Consider the following 17406-nt stretch of genomic DNA (forward strand, 5'->3'; position numbering starts at 1 on the left):
ACAGTTGGAAAAATGGAAGGGGCGGGGAAGACACGTGTAGTGGCCAAAGCATTCTTAGAGGTTGGGGAAAGAGGGTGGGGGGACTCCCCATTTGATAATCCTTGCCTAAGGGGTGGGGGACTCCAGCAAGAAAAATATCCTTCAGCAGTAGGATTTTTATGTGGTTAGAAGTTGAGCAATATAAGTTAGTTGGTTGACATGAAGCTGTACTTCTGAAGTATACATTAAAAATTAAAGAAAAAATGTTTTCTAATTACTACTACACATTCTGGTGACAATGGGAAATGGATTGGTTTTGTTCTTCACAGGGAAAGCATGAGATTCATTACAAATGGTCTTACTCCTGCTTGCACCTCCTCAGAGGCAGACCCAGGCCTGTCAGTCAAGGCAGGCTGGAACTGGCCACACCCCTGAAAACCTAGCCATCCGGTTTGAACGGCATCTGTCACCTGCAGGAAGTCTAGCATACCTCCTGCTTAGAGCAACAAGGAAACAAAACGGCCAAGAAGGGATCCTTTTTATTCTTAATATTCAGCTTATTGTATTTTAAGTGTTATTAGGCTGTTTAACTTGGGGGCGGGGAGTCTGCAGCAGGATTGTTAGAAAACCCTCTTCTGATTCAGAGGTAGCTGACCACAGCAACTCCCAGTATAGCATGTCTGGCCAGGGCTCTCTTGCTGGAACAACCTCTCTACTCCTCTGGTTGCCTGTGAGGTATCAGGGAAGGGCACAGAATTGCCTGGGGTGACTGGACATTGCTCATACTATGGGCCAGCCATGCCCCACTGCTTTCTCACTCTCCTCCAAATAGCCGGCCCTGGAGGGACAAGAGGGAGAGCACCCAAGAGAAGGAGGAACAAGCAGGAAGGTTGGCAGCAAGGAGCTTGGTAGCTCCACTCCTTATTTCTGACCATTTCCCCGTCCCCTTTAACAAGTTCTGAGTTAACCCTTATGTAACCACTTCTTGCTGATTCAGTGAGACCAAATAGCTGTGCTGTGTGAAGGCTAGGCTTTCCCTTCCCTTCCCCCAAGCAGGGCTTAGGGCGCATCCATAAAGTTCAAGGAACCCACTTATAGATTATCTCAAGAGTGAACCTTTCAAGTGTTGCTCTTATTTCTATAGGCCCAGAAGGTGCAGTGAGATTCCTTATATTCATCTTCCTGGGAGCAAGGGCAGCTTTTTTCACAGTTGAGGTTGGAGACCATAGAGGAGGAAACTGAGAATCAATTTTTAAAATGTAATTTGAAACCATCCCAGATTGGTTGGCTGGGGCTTCAGGAGTGTGGCCATTCCCAATCTCTCTTGATGTCAGATTAAATTTAAAATAAAACCCAACAACTTCAGACTCACTTTTATTGTGATGTGACTTCTTAAAAATGCCATTTGAATTTTGCATTACTTGGAATTTTGGAAGTGTCCCTTCTTGACGTCAGAGTTGACACATGCGCTGCTAACAAATACTCTTGTTACATGCAGATAACATTTGGGCTAAGCATAATTTCCAAAATTGAAATGCTTTAATTGGTTTCATCATAAACTTGGCCAATATTTGAAGGAATCAGCAGAGACTTACCCCTCCTAGACATTACGTATATACATAACCTAGATATGTGGCCTTCTTCACTCATCTTGTCTGGCTAGATGTTGGATTTAGGGCATTCATTGCTGCTGACATGTTTACTTTCATTAATATTCTGGAAGTGTTGTAATTGATTGTGTTCTAAGATTGCCTACCTGTCTCTGTTAAGAGCCTGATGTTTGTTCTATGCATTTGATACAAAGATTGGACTCTTTAGCTCAAGTATTGATAGTCTTTTGAGCTCTAGCTTATGTCCTGTACTATGTTTAATGTAGCCTTTTTAGGGAGCGTGATGATTCATTTATCTTTTTCATTGTTTCTGTAGATGTTTAAGACATACATGAACCTGTCTGTAGTTGGTGTTTGTGCTGCATCGGTAGCTGGCTGAGATATTATAAGAGATTTATGAATTAAGTGTAGGGACTGTGACAATTGGCCCTGGTGTCAAGTGCATAAATGAGCTATTTTGTAAAATCAGTTCATTTAAGGAGGAACTAATAATGTAATGTTGGTGCCAGAGCTCTGTGAACTAATTCAAACATTGGATACTATGTTCTTGCAGAGCTTTCTCTACACTGTTGTTCAAAGTGAAAGGAAAAACTCTTTCCCATCCGGCAACATATTGTTTTCATAGATCTGACCACTATCAGAAGTAGCTATGTACTTGATGCATAAAATTAGATGGACCATTTGATTTTAAAAAGTTGACATGTATTTATTACAGTATTTAAATTTATTATTGGAACACATTTTATTGTCATCACAGTTTATTGCTTTTTTTCATAATTTAGGAATTTTTCACTTCCACCTGGTTTTTTTGATTAGTTGATTATTTTTTTAAGTTCTCTTTTAAAGACCAGTAACATTTTATATATTATATATTTCCATAAATTTGGGAATCTTATGGGGATTCATAGCTGAAGATTTTCAGAATAGTAGTCTTGTATGGGTTTATCTTCACTTCATAACTTCCCAAGGAAGTGGTATTTTTATGTTCCTTACATTTTTAGATTAGGTTGAAGTGGGAGAGGGGACTGGCAGACTTATGTGACTTTTTTTATGCATAACGTTCCAAGGAAAATACTTCACTGTTGCCTCTGTAGAGATGATAAACTTAGTAAGTGAAGTAGTTACCTTTCTAAACTAACACTCCTGTAAAACCATCTTCTTCCGCACCCCCCCACCTCTCATGTGCACTTTTGTTTTGAGAAGGCTACTGATATCTTCTTTTGTTTGAGCAAGTCATTTTGCAGTTTTGATGCACTATATTATAGACCATCAAATCTGGCCCTTACATAAATATACATTTTCTCTCTCTCTGTCTCTCTCTCTCTTTTACACACTCACACTGTCACACACACACACAAAATGTTAATTTTAGATAAACTGCAATAATCAAATGTGTAATCTTGAGTTTGGTGATTCTTTACCCCACTGTTCCTGGAATTCTGGGTAAGCGTACTTGACAAATTGGAAATGGAATGGGTGGTGGCACATGCTGGTACTGTGATTTAAACACATTGTTTCGATGAAGAATTACGGAGCAACATTTTTTACATCTGTTATCTTTACCTGATTTCATTGCTGTTCCAAATTAATTGGCAATAAGAGCAGCTTTCCAAATAAGAAAAATTGCTTAGTCCTAGCTATTGAAAGTATTTTTGACAGGGGCTGCAATCTGTTTATTCTGTATTGAATGTAATACCCTATTTATATAAGCAACGGTTAAAAACCTTTTGGCTTATTATGTCTTACTGCATTTGATAAACATGGATATTTCCCTGTCTGTTTCCTAATGGAGCTGAACTTCTGATAGCTTGTGTACTAGCTTTGTTGGTTGTCAGCACAACTTTAGACATCCTTGCATGAAATGAGTTGCTGTTTCACAGCTAGCAGGGGACAGTGAGGCTATTTTAATTGGCCCTGCAATACTTGTGGATTTTTTCCTATTGGTGGGAAGAGTTGATAACGTGCCTTTCCTGGTGTGAGAGTGGGGATTTATATTAATATGAATTAATATTTTTCACTGAAAATGACATTCACCACTATTTTTATAACTATTTTAAAGTTCAGTAGGTCAGTGAGTTCTGGCCTAGAATTGAGTGTTCCTTTTTTTCCTTTAGTTTCCTGTTGAGTGTTTTTTCAATATCTTTGGTACAGCTACTGGAAAAATCATGTTTTCAATTTAATCAGGATGTGTAGCTATGGAATGCTATCTATATTGTTCTAAGAGCTAAATTTAGGATGAATAAATATTTATGCTCTTTGGGAATATCAAAATATCTTGGTTCAGCATGTGGAACCATCTTCATTTATATATTTAGATTTACTAAAGGTCTAGGTGCCTATACAACTATTAAAAATACAAAAAAATGAATACATTTCTTTAACTGAAAGGAAGTACCCAAGGTCACTTTACAATATTACACATTTAATATTAACAAAACAGTCCATTTAACAATTAAGAACTCAAATTAAATCCTTATGAATAGACACTCCAAATCCTAACACACCTTTGAGGTTGTGATTGATTTGTATTTGGTATCTGTTTGTTCACAATTATTTAAAAGTATGCTTTCTATCCTAAAGACAAAACTTAAAATTGACTTCTTAAAACTTTTTACTTGAATTACTTAGTTCATTCTAATCTGTTTTCTTTAATCTCAGTAAATTGACTTCATAGAATTTTTAGTAAGTCTCTACATAGTCCCGTGAAGGTGTAAGCTCTAAAAGGCAAGGATTGTCTTTTTTGTTTTGTCTGTACAGCACTTAACAAAATGGTGTCCTGGTCCATGACTAGGGCTTCTAGGCACCATAGTAATACAATAAAAAGGAACTAAAAAGAAGAAATGATTGGCTAGGTTATGCAAAATTGGGCTATAGTTTATACACACAATGTTGGTGCAAGTTCCCAGGGAGAAGGAATATATCCTGTTTTGAAGTATTAAGGCTAGGAGCACTTATTGTACACAGTTGTAGTGACAGTCAGAGTAATTGCAAATTCTTCTTCGAGTACTGGTCCCTATGTGTATTCCACACATGGGTACACATGTGCACCTTACACCTGAGATCAGAGATTTCTAGGAAATAGTGTCTGTTGATTTGCAAATGTACAGTTGTTCTCCTCGTGCTCTGAATCGAGGGTATAAGGGGAAGTGAAGACCAATGTGTTTCTATTTCCTTCTTACCGTGGTATGGTCTGACTCACAATCCTCTGTGTCCAAAACTATTTTCATCTAACTTCTAATCTATAAATACATGTGTTGTGCATAGTTTTGGTATTTAGTCTTTTAATGTTTATAGTTAGTGTAGTTCTCCCCACCTCAGGGAGTTTTCCCCACAGAGAAAGGCCCAGAGTTGAGAGGTTCAGGAACTGTATCTGCTGCCCCTGCTCCTGCTCCTTCTCCATCAGTGATAAAGCACCAGCGCTGCCTTTACTGCTTTGGGGAGGTTCAGATCACTGCCAAGTTGTCACTTATTCCCTCCCCAAACCCACAAGGGATGAGAGCTCCATCTGCAGAAACATCTCATGGAGAAGTCAATGAGACCTCAGTTGGATCCAGGCCTGGGAGATTCCCCTATACAGCAGCCTCAGCCTCAGCCAGCAAGCAGCGCCCCTCTATGCATGACCCCTGGCGCAGAGGCCAAAAACATTAAGCCTAAGAAACTCGCTCACGAAAGTAGGGGACATGAGGATAAACATAAGCATTCCCATTAGATCTGCTCTAAGAAAAAGAATCCCTGTCTGCCTCAGTCCAAGTTGCACAAGTCCTTGCATGCCTTCCTAAAGACCCCGGTTCTCATAAATCTTCTCATAGAGAAGAGAAGTTGCAAAGGAAGAAGGATCTGTTGGTTCTGGCTCTGGCTCCGGCTCCAATTCACAAGCTAACAGATGGGCGCACACAGTCTCTGGTTGGAAGTTCTATGTTGGACTTCCATTCGATGGCACCAACATACTCCAGAAAGGATATGCCAAGAGCTGTCTTCTTAGATATGCTGTATTCATTGGTCCAACCTCCTGGACTCCTCAAACTCACCAGAGCATATTTTTGTCTTACCCTACCTACAATCTCCTGTTCTTTCAGGTCCGTTCCTCCTCCTGACAACACGTCAAAGAGAGATGGCCTCTCTCCTACCCCATCCACAGTCCGGAGCATGCTTCCACCGGTACTATAGGTAGAATTTGAACCTACCTTTTCATAAGATGAGTCTGATGTTCTGGAGAATCTTCACCCCTTTGAGAGAGTCCAGTCTGGATACAAATTCCTCAGTCTTGGAGCTGCCTTCCTCCCAGAAATGGCTACCCAGGGACTGTTGGTATCCAAAACCTTGGGGTCCTCCTCAACCAGTCAACCCTTCATACTGGCCCTGCTGGGGCTCATAGGTCCATATACTAGATGCCCTGGATCTGAATGAGAATCACACCATCCCTCTTCCCCGATCAGCACTGCCCAGCCCATCAGAGTACACAGTGGAGGAAGTTGAGTTGGCTCCGCTGGACAGTTCCAAGAGGTGTGTCATCCTCAGCGCCAGATCAGGTAGTCGCTCTGTCATGCCTGTCTCCGCCTGATGACTGCAGGCAATACTAGGAGCTCTTGTAGAGGGTGGCAACGGAGCTCAGGATCCCTCTTGAAGAGGTCAGTGACATGTAACATAGACTCCCAGACACCTTAAAAACCACTGGCCCTAGCATGGTGGCCCTCCCAGTAAACGAGGCCATTAATGGAATCTGCCAGGGCAGTATTCCGTGCCCCAGCCTCCTGTGCCCTGAAAGGGGCTAAAAACATTATTTTATTCCAGCTGAAAGGGCAAAGTTCTTATTTACCCACCCAGTGCCCAATTCCTTGGTGGTGCAGGCAGTCACAGAAAGATCCAGGTGGCGTCAGACCAAGGCAACTCTGTCAGATAAGGGTGCTAAATACCTTCCTCCCCAGAAAATCAAGGCATCTTCACTGATCAGCCTTCAATTCAGAATTGCTAACTACCAGGCCCTGTTAGCAAAATGTGAATTCACAAATTAATCCGTATTTCTGGAATTCAAGGGCGAATTTCCACTGCAGGACGAGGCTCAATTCCAAGCCTTCATTCTTGAAAGCAAATTTTTTCTCCAAATGGTGGTGTATGCAGCTGACACTGCATCCAGAGTGATTGCCATGGCTATAGTCATGAGGCGAGAGACTTGGCTTCACTCTTTGGGGTTACCTAGGGAAGTTCAGAATACCAGTGAGGACTTGCCCATTGATGAGTCTAATCTCTTCACTGAAGAGACAGGTGGGTCGCTACACCCACATAAGGACTCTAGGACAACCGTACTCTCCCTGGATATTTACATCCTGGCTTCTGAGAGAAGGCATCATAAGCAGGTTTATAAGCCTAGACTTCCCCCTCAACACTTTTATCACCTGTGTTCTTATGAACTGTCATGAAAGTGCAAGAGGGTACAAAAACCCAGATTTGTGACTTCTTCCACTTCAACTGCTGCCACGCAAGCCCACCCACCATCCAGGTGTTCCTTTTGATGGGATGCTCAAGAGCCACATTCCTCTATTAATGCCATCCTTCACTGACCCCCAAACCTGTGTTGACCACCTCACCCACTTTACTCACAACTGGAGGGCAGTAAGGTTGGACAAGTGGATGCTAAGGATTATTCACTCCAGCTACACAATCAAGTTTGTGTCTCCTCCCCCCCATCACAAACCCCCTTTTTAGGGACCACTCTCATTCAGAGGTCCTCCATCAGGAGGTGGAGTCTCTTCTTCAGCGAGGGGCTATAGAGCACAGGCCACCTCAACATCAAGGGAAAGGGTTCTATTTCCCATATTTCTTTTTCCCCCAACAAAATCAGAGGTTGGAAACCAATTCTCGATCTATGACAACTCATCATCTTTGTTTGAAAATCAGAATTTCTCTTGGTTACATTGGCATTAATAATGCCTTTTCTCAAGGAGGGCACATGGTTTGTGGCTCTTGTTATGAAAGATGCCTCCTTTCATGTGTGCATTCTCTCATCCCACAATAGGTTCCTCAGATTCTTGGTAAGACAAGATCCAGTACCAATTCAGAGTGCTCCCATTCAGTCTAACTACAGAATCCAGGGGCTTCACAAAGGACTTCAGTGGTGGCAGCCCAGATGAACTTGGCAACTGGCTTCTGATGGGTAGATCCAGCAGAAAGGTTCAGTTGTCTACCCTATTCCTAATTCGTCTGCTACCTTCCTTGGTCAATATGGAAAATTCCACTTTGATTCCCACAAAGACCATAAACTTTATAGTTATATCAAACTAAGTATGTAGTGTAGATCAAGTCTTAGTTGTGAACAACTTGGTAAGACAAGTCACCCTCAGACCACAGTCAAGGTCTGCCTTTCCCTACAAGGCCACAAGGCCACATGTATTTACGTAACACCGTTTACCAGGCTCCACTTCCATTACTTACAGGCCTAGCTGTGGTCTGTGTATGAATACTAGGGTAACAATTCCCACAAAGGTCATGGCTTCTGTAGTTTGGAGGATAGAGCCAAGTGAGCGTGTGGGAGACCCTTTCCTTATACCCACACCTGATGTGACCATTATCACAGATGCATCTCTCATAGTTAGGGGAGCCCACATGGATAAACACATTGCACAGGGCACTTGGTCTCTTAGGATGCCAGGATGCATATCCGCCTACTAGAGAGTGGTACATCTAGCCTGCAATGCATTCCTTCCACTCATTTGGTCCCACCATATCCAGATAGTGTCAGACAACATGACAGCTGTTTTCTACATAAACCGGGTGGAGCAGGATCCCTTCTCTCTGAAGCAACATATATACCTTCTAGGTGTACAGAACTCTGGCAGACCGTCTCGGCATATACTTCTCCACAGACCATGAATGGGAGCTATGTTGTTGTCGTGTCGTAAACAAGATCCCCACCTATCTTGTACCCGTTTGCCTCCCAGACAGACAAAAAGTTTCCTCTGTACTGCTCAAGAGCAGCTCTGGGCCAAGGCTCTAGTGTAACGCCCGTCTGGATGAACTACCTCAGGTATGCCTTTCCTCCTATCCCAGTGATATCACAGGTCCTACAAAAGATTCACCACAGTAGAGCTTGGGTCATTCTTATCATGCCCAACTGGCACAGGCAGTTTTGATTTTCAGATCTTCTATGAATGTCATGCCAGTGAGAGGTCAGAGACCTCAACCCAAGCTCTTTTCATCTCACGGCTCCACCTCCATATTTCGATGGGTGTCAGACCTGGAACATTCATGTTCAGAGTTTGTTCAATGTATTCTCAAGCAAAGTAGAAAGGACTCCATCAGAAAATGCTGTCTGGGCAAAGGGAGACATTTCTCCACCTGGATACAGCAGAACCATATCCCCTGAATCCACAGGAATTCCTGTTAGTCCAGACTATCTACTCACTCTCCAGATATCAGGTCTTTCCATTCTCTCGGTGCAGGTCCATCTTTCAGCAATCAGTACCTTCCATCCTTCATTTGAAGACTATACTGTTTTCACTCATCCCACTACAACCAGATTTCTGAGGGGCCTCATTAGGACATTGCCACCAGTGGCAAAATGAACAACTTAGTGGGATCTTAATCTTGTTCTTGCAGTACTTACCAGACTGCCTTTTGACCCGCTCACCACCTGCTTAATGTCCTGTCTCTCTATGAAAGTTGCCTCCTTAGTCACCATTACATCTGCCAGAAGAGTGAGTGAACTGGAGACGCTTATGGCAGACCCATCATACACCGTATTTCATAAAGAGAAGGTTTCCCTTCATTTCCACCCAAAATTCATCCCTTAGATAATTTCTGAGTTTCATATCAATGAACCTATTCACACACCAGTATTCTTTCCAAAACTTCATGCTTCCAATGAGGAGATACTAGTTTACTCTCTCTGTATCCAATAGGCTTTGGGGTTCAACCTGCATGGAACAAATCAATTCGGAGAACACCTAGACTATTTTGTTTCTTTAGGGATTAACCTAAAGGACAAGCATTACCTGCTCAGAGACTTTCTAAGTGGCTCTCTAGCTCATCCTTGTATTGTTATCAACTGACTCATATTCCTCCCCCGGAGCGCCCACTCTATTAGAGCAAAACAACTTCTGCAGCTTCTCTTCGAGACCTAGCTAGGACATATGTAGGATGGCTACCTGGAGCTCCATCGTTTTTACTTTCACCGAACATTAGACAATAGTCCAGACCTCTTCTGCAGATTCAGCTGTGGGGACAGGAGTATTAGACATCTATACCAACTGCATCATCACCCCCTCCCCTTGTTTGATGACTGCTTAACAGTTGCCCATGTGTGAAATACACATAGGGACCAGCACTCAGAGAAGAAATTGAGGTTACTTATCTGTAACTGGAAGTTTTTCGAGATGTGTGGTCCGTGTGTGTGTTTCACTATCCACTCTCCTTCCTCTCTGTTGCGGATCATGACTGGATTCAGGGTAAGAAGGAACTGGAAAGGCATCTCTCTGCACTGCCCCTTATACCTTTGGCTCAGAGGATGAGGAGAACAGTGTATGTGTGGACCAACAGACACTACTTGCTAGAAATATCCGATCTCAGGTGCATGGTGCACATGCGTATCCACATATGGAATACAGATAGGGGCTACACATCTTAAAGAACCTCCAGTTCCAGGTAAGTAATCTCCATTTTTCAAATTAGACCACCAGTTTAGATTAATATGATCAGCTCTAAACACTATGTCTATTATATAATTACTAAAATAGTGTAATAGCACTTTAAAATATTAACCAAATATTATATTAAAAAAACTTTAAACTACTTTGTTGATATCATTATATGAGAAACTGTTAAATTTCGGTGGGTGGTTCTTCTGTGATCCAATTTGGTCTAGCTAAATTCCTTTGTAGAGCAATGTTGAATAATAAACGAGTGAAAATAATACTTTCCATGCTTTGCTCAAGTGTATAACTAATAATCTGTGGCCGGTAGAAACCTGGATCTGGAACAGAAATGGAGGCTATACCAAAAACACAGGGGTGCCTGTAAAGAAAAGAAAATAAGGATTTTTAGTATGTGGCTTAGTGTGCAAACACAGCAGCAACACTGACACGTAAATGGAAAATTCACAGTGAAGGCTGACACTCCCATCATTAATTTGTTCCTTTATGCATGACATATGCATTGTATACGTTCATATCCGTGCATGATCTTTCATACCAAGCACATTGGAACTTAGACGTGACAAGATGATGTGTGGATGGAATGTCTGCTTTAAATCTGGATATCCCTGGCCAGTTTAGATTTCAGTATTAAATTTAGTACTTCCGTATTAGAAACGGGTTATATTGGACATGCCCATATGTCCCAAAGAAAGCCAAAACACCAACAGTGTGGAAAATCATTCCTGATATCAAATTAGGTGATTGGTTGAACACTGCATAGTAACAATACAGTAACTCCTCAGTTTAACGTTGTAGTTTTATGCCCGAAAAATGCAACTTTAAGTGAAACGATGTTAAGTGAATCCAATTTCCCCATAAGAATGAATGTAAATGGGGGGGTTAGGTTCCAGGGAAATTTTTTTTTGCCATATAGTACAGTACTATAGTTGGGAGGTGCAACCACCTTACCCCACACAGGGTACAGCCCCCTGGCACTGGAGACAATGAGGCAGGCAAGGAGGCTGAAGGTACTGTAAGCTAGGAGAAGCACGTTGCGCAGCAGCAGCTTCCCCTACTCTGCAAGCACCGGGGGGGGCTCAACCCTCGGCCTGCCCAGTCCACCCCTTCCCCCCCCCCAACCCGCCTCTTCTTCTCCCCTTTTACTCTGCATGCTGCATCCTTGCTCCTCCCCCCTCCCTCCCCTGCCTCCTGCCCATGGCAATCAGCTGGTTTGCAGTATTCAAGAGGCAGGGGAGAGTGGGGGAGCCTGCGCTCCAAGTCCTCTCTTCTCTCCCCTCCCTCCTGAACACCACAAGCCAGCTGATTGCCATGGGCAGGAGGCGGAGGGAGGAGGGGGAAGGCTCTGATCTGTGGGGTCTGCTGGCAGGCAGGAGGCGCTGTGTGTGGGTGGGCGTAGGGGAGCTGATAAGGGGGCTTCCAGCTATGGACAAAGCAGGCACCCAAGCGATGTTATAGCAAAACATTGCACAACTTTAAATGGAGCATGTTCTGTAATTGAGCAGGGACGTAAGATGGAAACAACATTAAGCGAGAGGATGTTAAGTGGGGAGTTACTGTATTTGCTGTAGAAAAGATTGGTGCATATCTGAGTTTAATATTTTTATGTGCACTTTCAGAGCAATCCTAATGGATGTGGTATGGAGAGAAATGTGGTTATTTGTCCCACTCCCTAAATAGCCTTCTCTTTCATATTATAAATATTTATTAACATGACAATGAAGTTGCTGGTGGTAAACTTGATATGGCTTCAATTTTTGTGTGAATGATGGCTGCGAATGCCATCCCCAGCTTTTGAGCAAGTTACCTTGAAATCAGTGGTTCCCACAGCGTTTTGTGGAACTCCAGTTGTCTGCAGAGCACGTGCTGGTGGTCTGCAGAAAGCCATCTCATCACATAGTTGTGGTTCATCCCTTACTGTTTTCCCCAATAGACTGAAAAGCAGCTAAACATTTTTTTTTATTTATTTATTTTACATTTCCAAGTATACAATTGCTGTGGTTGCCACAGTGAGGCTATTTAGTTGTCAATGGGCAGGAAAGTGGTCCTCAAGACAATCTATTTCAAAATATGGTCCACGTAAAGAAAAAAATTGGGAAGCCCTCATATTACTTAATACTCTGATAGACTGTACTGTCTGGTCAGTCTCTAATGATTTACTGATTAGCTGATTAATAGTCAATGCTTGGGGAATTAACACTATACTAAATTACTTGATTCTGCATGAGATTATAGGCATAATTGTTTTTGTTTTGAAAGATTTTGTAGTCTCATCTAAACATGAGAAGTAATAAAGTAGAAGGGTAAAAGAGATTGTGAACAGATATTTTAAAGCACAAGGGGCCAGTTTCTTATACCCTTTTCACCACCATTGTTCCCAGTGGGATCAATGAGACTGTTTCTGGAGAAAGTGCTACTTACTAGAGTAAAGGTTTCAGAATCTGGCCTATAGAAAGCCAAGGAAAACTGGCTGAAGAAGGTTTTTTGCTAATAGTTTTGAATTATGCTTTTGCTGTGTGGGTTTTCTAATCTCTGTTTTAGACTTTGTCTACTCTAGCACAGCATTGTTGTGAATATGTGAGACTCTGTCTAACTCTGGTTTGTTTTGTCTCAGTCACATTGATCAAACAACAACATGGCAGGACCCTAGGAAGGCGATACTTTCACAGATGAATGTTACAGCCCCCACCAGTCCTCCAGTGCAACAGAACATAATGAATTCAGCATCAGGTAAGCAAAAATATATAAATACTTTTCTATTTATATTTCCAAGAAAGGCATTACAAATGCATGAACAACTCTTTTTGACAAAATTTCAACTTCTGCAATAACAAAGTACAATTCCTCTCAATGTCCCTGCCCTTCCTAGTTTCTTTCCACTAATTTAGAAACATAATATTTCTTTCTTTTTTAAAATGTAAATGCATAAATCTTGATGCCTTAAGCAACTGAATGACGTGAGCTGAAGAGATGACATGAATTTGTAACATCAGCATAAGTGTAATTTAATTTTTGTTGTGCTTTCTAATGGAGGACACTAACTTTTTAAGAGATGAGGTGGTAAACTAAATCTCCCTCCTAAATATTAAATACGTTGTTTATTTTCTTTTCTCCCCTTTGGAGGTGTGCTTGCACATATCTTCCTGCCTTTTTGAATTTTGTTCTTCCCACCCGGGTGTTTCTCTCACATCTGTTTTTGAAGATCTCCCCACAAAAAGAAAAGTCCTTTTGGCAGAGGAAATGCAATGTTTTCCTTCCTCCTCCTCCACTCCTAAAGTCCCATATCATGGTGACCATTCCTTTAGCTGATGGAGTACCAGATTTGGCTTCTCCTGGAGCCTGTCAACACAGCTTTTTCAGCTAGCTTGTGGGGCATCACTCGAGAGTAATGCAAGGTGCACACTCCCATAGGCTAAAATTCACTATTTTCCACGTGCTCCCTGGCCCTGCTACTCTAACGAGCAAGCAAATCATCTTGGGCCCATTGCTAATTTGTGATAGCTGTTGTGGCTTTCCTCATGTTTTGTCTGCTCCTTCCTCTCCAAGTCTAATTTTTATTTTGTCTGCCTCTTCATCACCATTACATCCTCAAGATCATTCTTGTGCCTCTTTGGTCCTCTGCATATAGATTCATATATTCCAGTGCTAGAAGAGACCATTTTGATCATCTAGTTCTGACTTCCTAAATAACGCAGTCCATTGAATTTTCCCAAAATAATTCCTAGAGTATATCTCTTAGAAAAATACCCAATCTTGATTTAAAAATTGTCAGAGATGGAGAATTCACCACAACCCTTGATAAATTGTTTCAGTGGTTATTTATGCTCACTGTTAAAAATGTGTGCCTTATTTCCAGTCTGAATTTATCTAGCTTCAACTTCCAACCATTGGATTATGTTTTACCTTTCTCCGCTAGATTGAAGAACCCATTATTAAATATATAGTCACCATGTAGATACTTACAGACTGTAGTCAATTCACCCCTTAACCTTCTTTTTGTTACGCTAAATAGGTTGAGCTCCTTGAGTCTATCACAGTAAGGCATGTTTTCCAATCTTCTAATCATTCTCATGGCTATTCTCTGAACCTTCTCCAATTTATCTGCATCCTCCTTGAACTATGGGTACCAGAAAAGCATACACTATTCCAGCAGCAGTCGACCAGTGCCAAATAGAGATAAAATATCCCCTCTGCTGCTCGAGATTCCCCTTTTAGACGAGCCTGCATCTGATTCCCTGCTTAGACAAGTTTGTATCTGTTTTATGCTGCTGCTTACACACTACAGACAGCAGCAAAAGATTAACAGGCAAGAGATGAGATTGAGCAGTTTGTGGCTGTGACTTTTGAAGGGGAGGCAAGTCAAGCCATTGTCTTGACTTACTGCTGGCGAGGCGATGGGATGGGATAGCACTCTGAGTTCAGTTGGAGTTCCCCCATCCCCAAAACAAATGAAGAGATCTTAGATGGATTTAAGGGGGTCATGGCTGAGTGCAGTTAAAAATCCCAGGATTTCTCTTATCTGAAAAGATAATCTAACTCAGCCATGACTTTTCCATTAATGTATGGAATGTATGATGGGAAAGTTACAGACATGATTCCCCTGCAGGATTCTTTACCTGGAGACTTCAGAGGAATAGGGAACGGGAGAAATGAGGCATTCCCACTATCACAACCCTGATTTATTTATCTCTCTGCTTATACCAGAGAACTAAATTTTCACTGCCGAACTGTGCTGTTCTGTATTCTAAGCTGTCTTTAAAGACTTTCATCTCACCTTATTGCAGAGATTGAGAGGAAGAAAGTGATGTTGATATTCATGAAGTGGCACACAATGCAAACTTAGAATAAACTTTAAAATTGACATTTCTCTTTGGTGTCTCATACTTCTGGAAAAATAACCTTGTTTAATGCAAGTCCATGAATGTTCATGACTTAATCTGTTTTTTTTTTTAAATAGGGCTTTCCGCATTGTAGATCAATCTAGTAAATTCTGCTCCCAAAATCTGATTTTGATCAGCTCTGTAAAGAAACCGTGTAAAAATTAACACAGGGTTTTTGTGTATTACCAAAAAAGATTATCATATTTTTGTCTGACTATTGAACTTAGAAAATGAGATGCCAAGTAAACACCAGCTGACATAATTTTTTTTTTAACCCTTTTAAGTCGCTTGGAGAGTTGATAGTTCCAAAATTTTCTTGTATTTAACAAAAGTACATTGTGAGAGAATTGAATTCTAGGACTGCATTCATTGTAAATCGATGCTACTATTGACAACCCAATTTGATTTAATGTACCTAATGTATTAAAATTGATTTTTTTAAACTATACTTTCATATTTTGCCACATATACTTTGTTCTATTACTTTGTTGCTGAGTTTGGTAATCAATGCATTCTTAAATGTGTGACTAAAGAGAGCGGGAAATGAAAGGATGAAATGGGCAAACTGCTAAGTATCTTCCCTTTGTGGGAGCAAGGATTGTTTTTCTGTGTTAGTACAGCACACAGGACAATGGGACCTCAAGCTTTTTGGTTGCTACCATAATGTAAATATTTACTATTACTAGTAGTAATGATCTGAATAGTTTTCTTAAGTTTCCTAATTTGAATAGTTATCCTCAGGAGTTGGTTTGTAAGGGTGGAAAGTAAAGTTTTTTGATGCCTTGATGCCAAAAGTTGGGATTTGCTGGCATGAATATTGTTACTGGCAGTGAAATGTGATCTAATGCTTCTTGTTCCAGAGATCTCAATACTCTTTTTAAAAAAAAAAAAAAAAAAAAATGGTTAGGCAGATGGCTGCACTCTTCCTGGTTTGAGCTTGTTCCAAGTAACCTGCCTAAATTTCTTGAACCATACTGGTGGGAAGGGATGTTGCGGTATTAAAGACAAAATAATCTATGTAATCTTCCTGTGTCAAATTGGATTAAATGAAGTAATAGAAAATTCTCCATCTCATCAACAATGGGAAGAAATAACTTGTTTTTGTATGTGGTCTATTTACTAGTAGAAATTGGTCTTTATAGTTGTTTTTGGACTCCTGCGCTGTACCACTGAAAGACATACCGATTGAGAGTTCTACAGCAGATGTTTGCAACCTTTTTCTTTCTGAAGCCCCCCGCCCCGCCAACACGCTATAAAAACTCCACGGCCCACCTGTGCTATAACAACTGGTTTTCTGCATATAAAAGCCAGGGCCAGCGTTAAGGGATAGCAAGCCGGGCAATTGCCTGGGACCCCATGCCACAGGGACCTCTGCAAAGGTACATTGCTCAGGCTTCAGCTTCAGCCACAGGTGGCGGGGCTCAGAGCCCTGGGCTTCAGCCCCATGCAGTGAGGCTTCGGCTTTCTACCCTGGGCCCCAGCAAGTCTAATGCTGGCCCTACTTGGTGGCCCCCCTGAAACCAGCTCATGGCCCCCCAGGAGGCTCCGGACCCCTGGTTGGGAACCATTGTTCTATAGAAAAAGCTGCATAGCTTTGGCAAGTCTCTTATTAAAGTGATATAAGGTGCTCAGGTACCTTAGTGAGAGACAGATATAAATTTCAAAATAAAAATAACTGTGTCTGTTTTCTATGCTATCATAGTTGATAGAACTGGTGTGGAAGATTTTGCACAAAGGAAGTGTACAAGTAACATAATTGTGTCCTTTGAATCATTAATTTTACCCATCAGGCTGCTCAATTTGCCCTCTTCAGCCAAACATATAGAAACATTACAAATGTAATTTGGCAATAGATTTTTTATTTTAATGTTGTCCATCAATTCCATCAGTGTTCTCGTTTCCTTCCTTTTGCCTTCTATACGCCTCCTCTCCCCAAGGAATTAATTTTCTTTAGTGGTATTTGGTAGAAATCCTCAGAACTTAAAGCTACATTTTAAGTGACTGTTAAATTAGGTTAGAATTTAGCAAGAAAATGGCCATGTGAGAGAGGCGGACAGAAGCAAATATGTAGTTTATAGCTCCTTGTGGGTAATATAGCAGCAAATGAACCAGGGCCCTGTGGAGGGTTTAAATTTCAACTACCTTTATCTTGAGGATTCCTGCTCATTTTTAGCTTCAAATTTACCTTTTCTCCATACAGTTCATGATATTGTATACACTGTAAACACTGGATATTATATGTGCTTATCAGGAAAATTATGAAGAAAGTGTGTAAGAGCTCATCATACGTTG

At 41.3% G+C, this 17406-nt stretch overlaps 1 protein-coding gene across 15 annotated transcripts in view; it reads left to right on the forward strand.

Moving 5' to 3' along the window:
• YAP1 (Yes1 associated transcriptional regulator) overlaps positions 1-17406 on the forward strand; it is a 184187-nt gene that overhangs the window by 86432 nt on the left and 80349 nt on the right. For all 15 annotated transcript variants that reach the window (XM_043529415.1, XM_043529426.1, XM_043529421.1 and 12 more), the window contains one exon: positions 12849-12964. In XM_043529415.1, the coding sequence (XP_043385350.1) occupies positions 12849-12964 (116 nt within the window). The remainder of the gene's footprint in view (positions 1-12848; positions 12965-17406) is intronic.

The sequence above is a fragment of the Chelonia mydas genome, chromosome 1, assembly GCF_015237465.2.
Source record: "Chelonia mydas isolate rCheMyd1 chromosome 1, rCheMyd1.pri.v2, whole genome shotgun sequence".
Taxonomy (NCBI): domain Eukaryota; kingdom Metazoa; phylum Chordata; order Testudines; family Cheloniidae; genus Chelonia; species Chelonia mydas.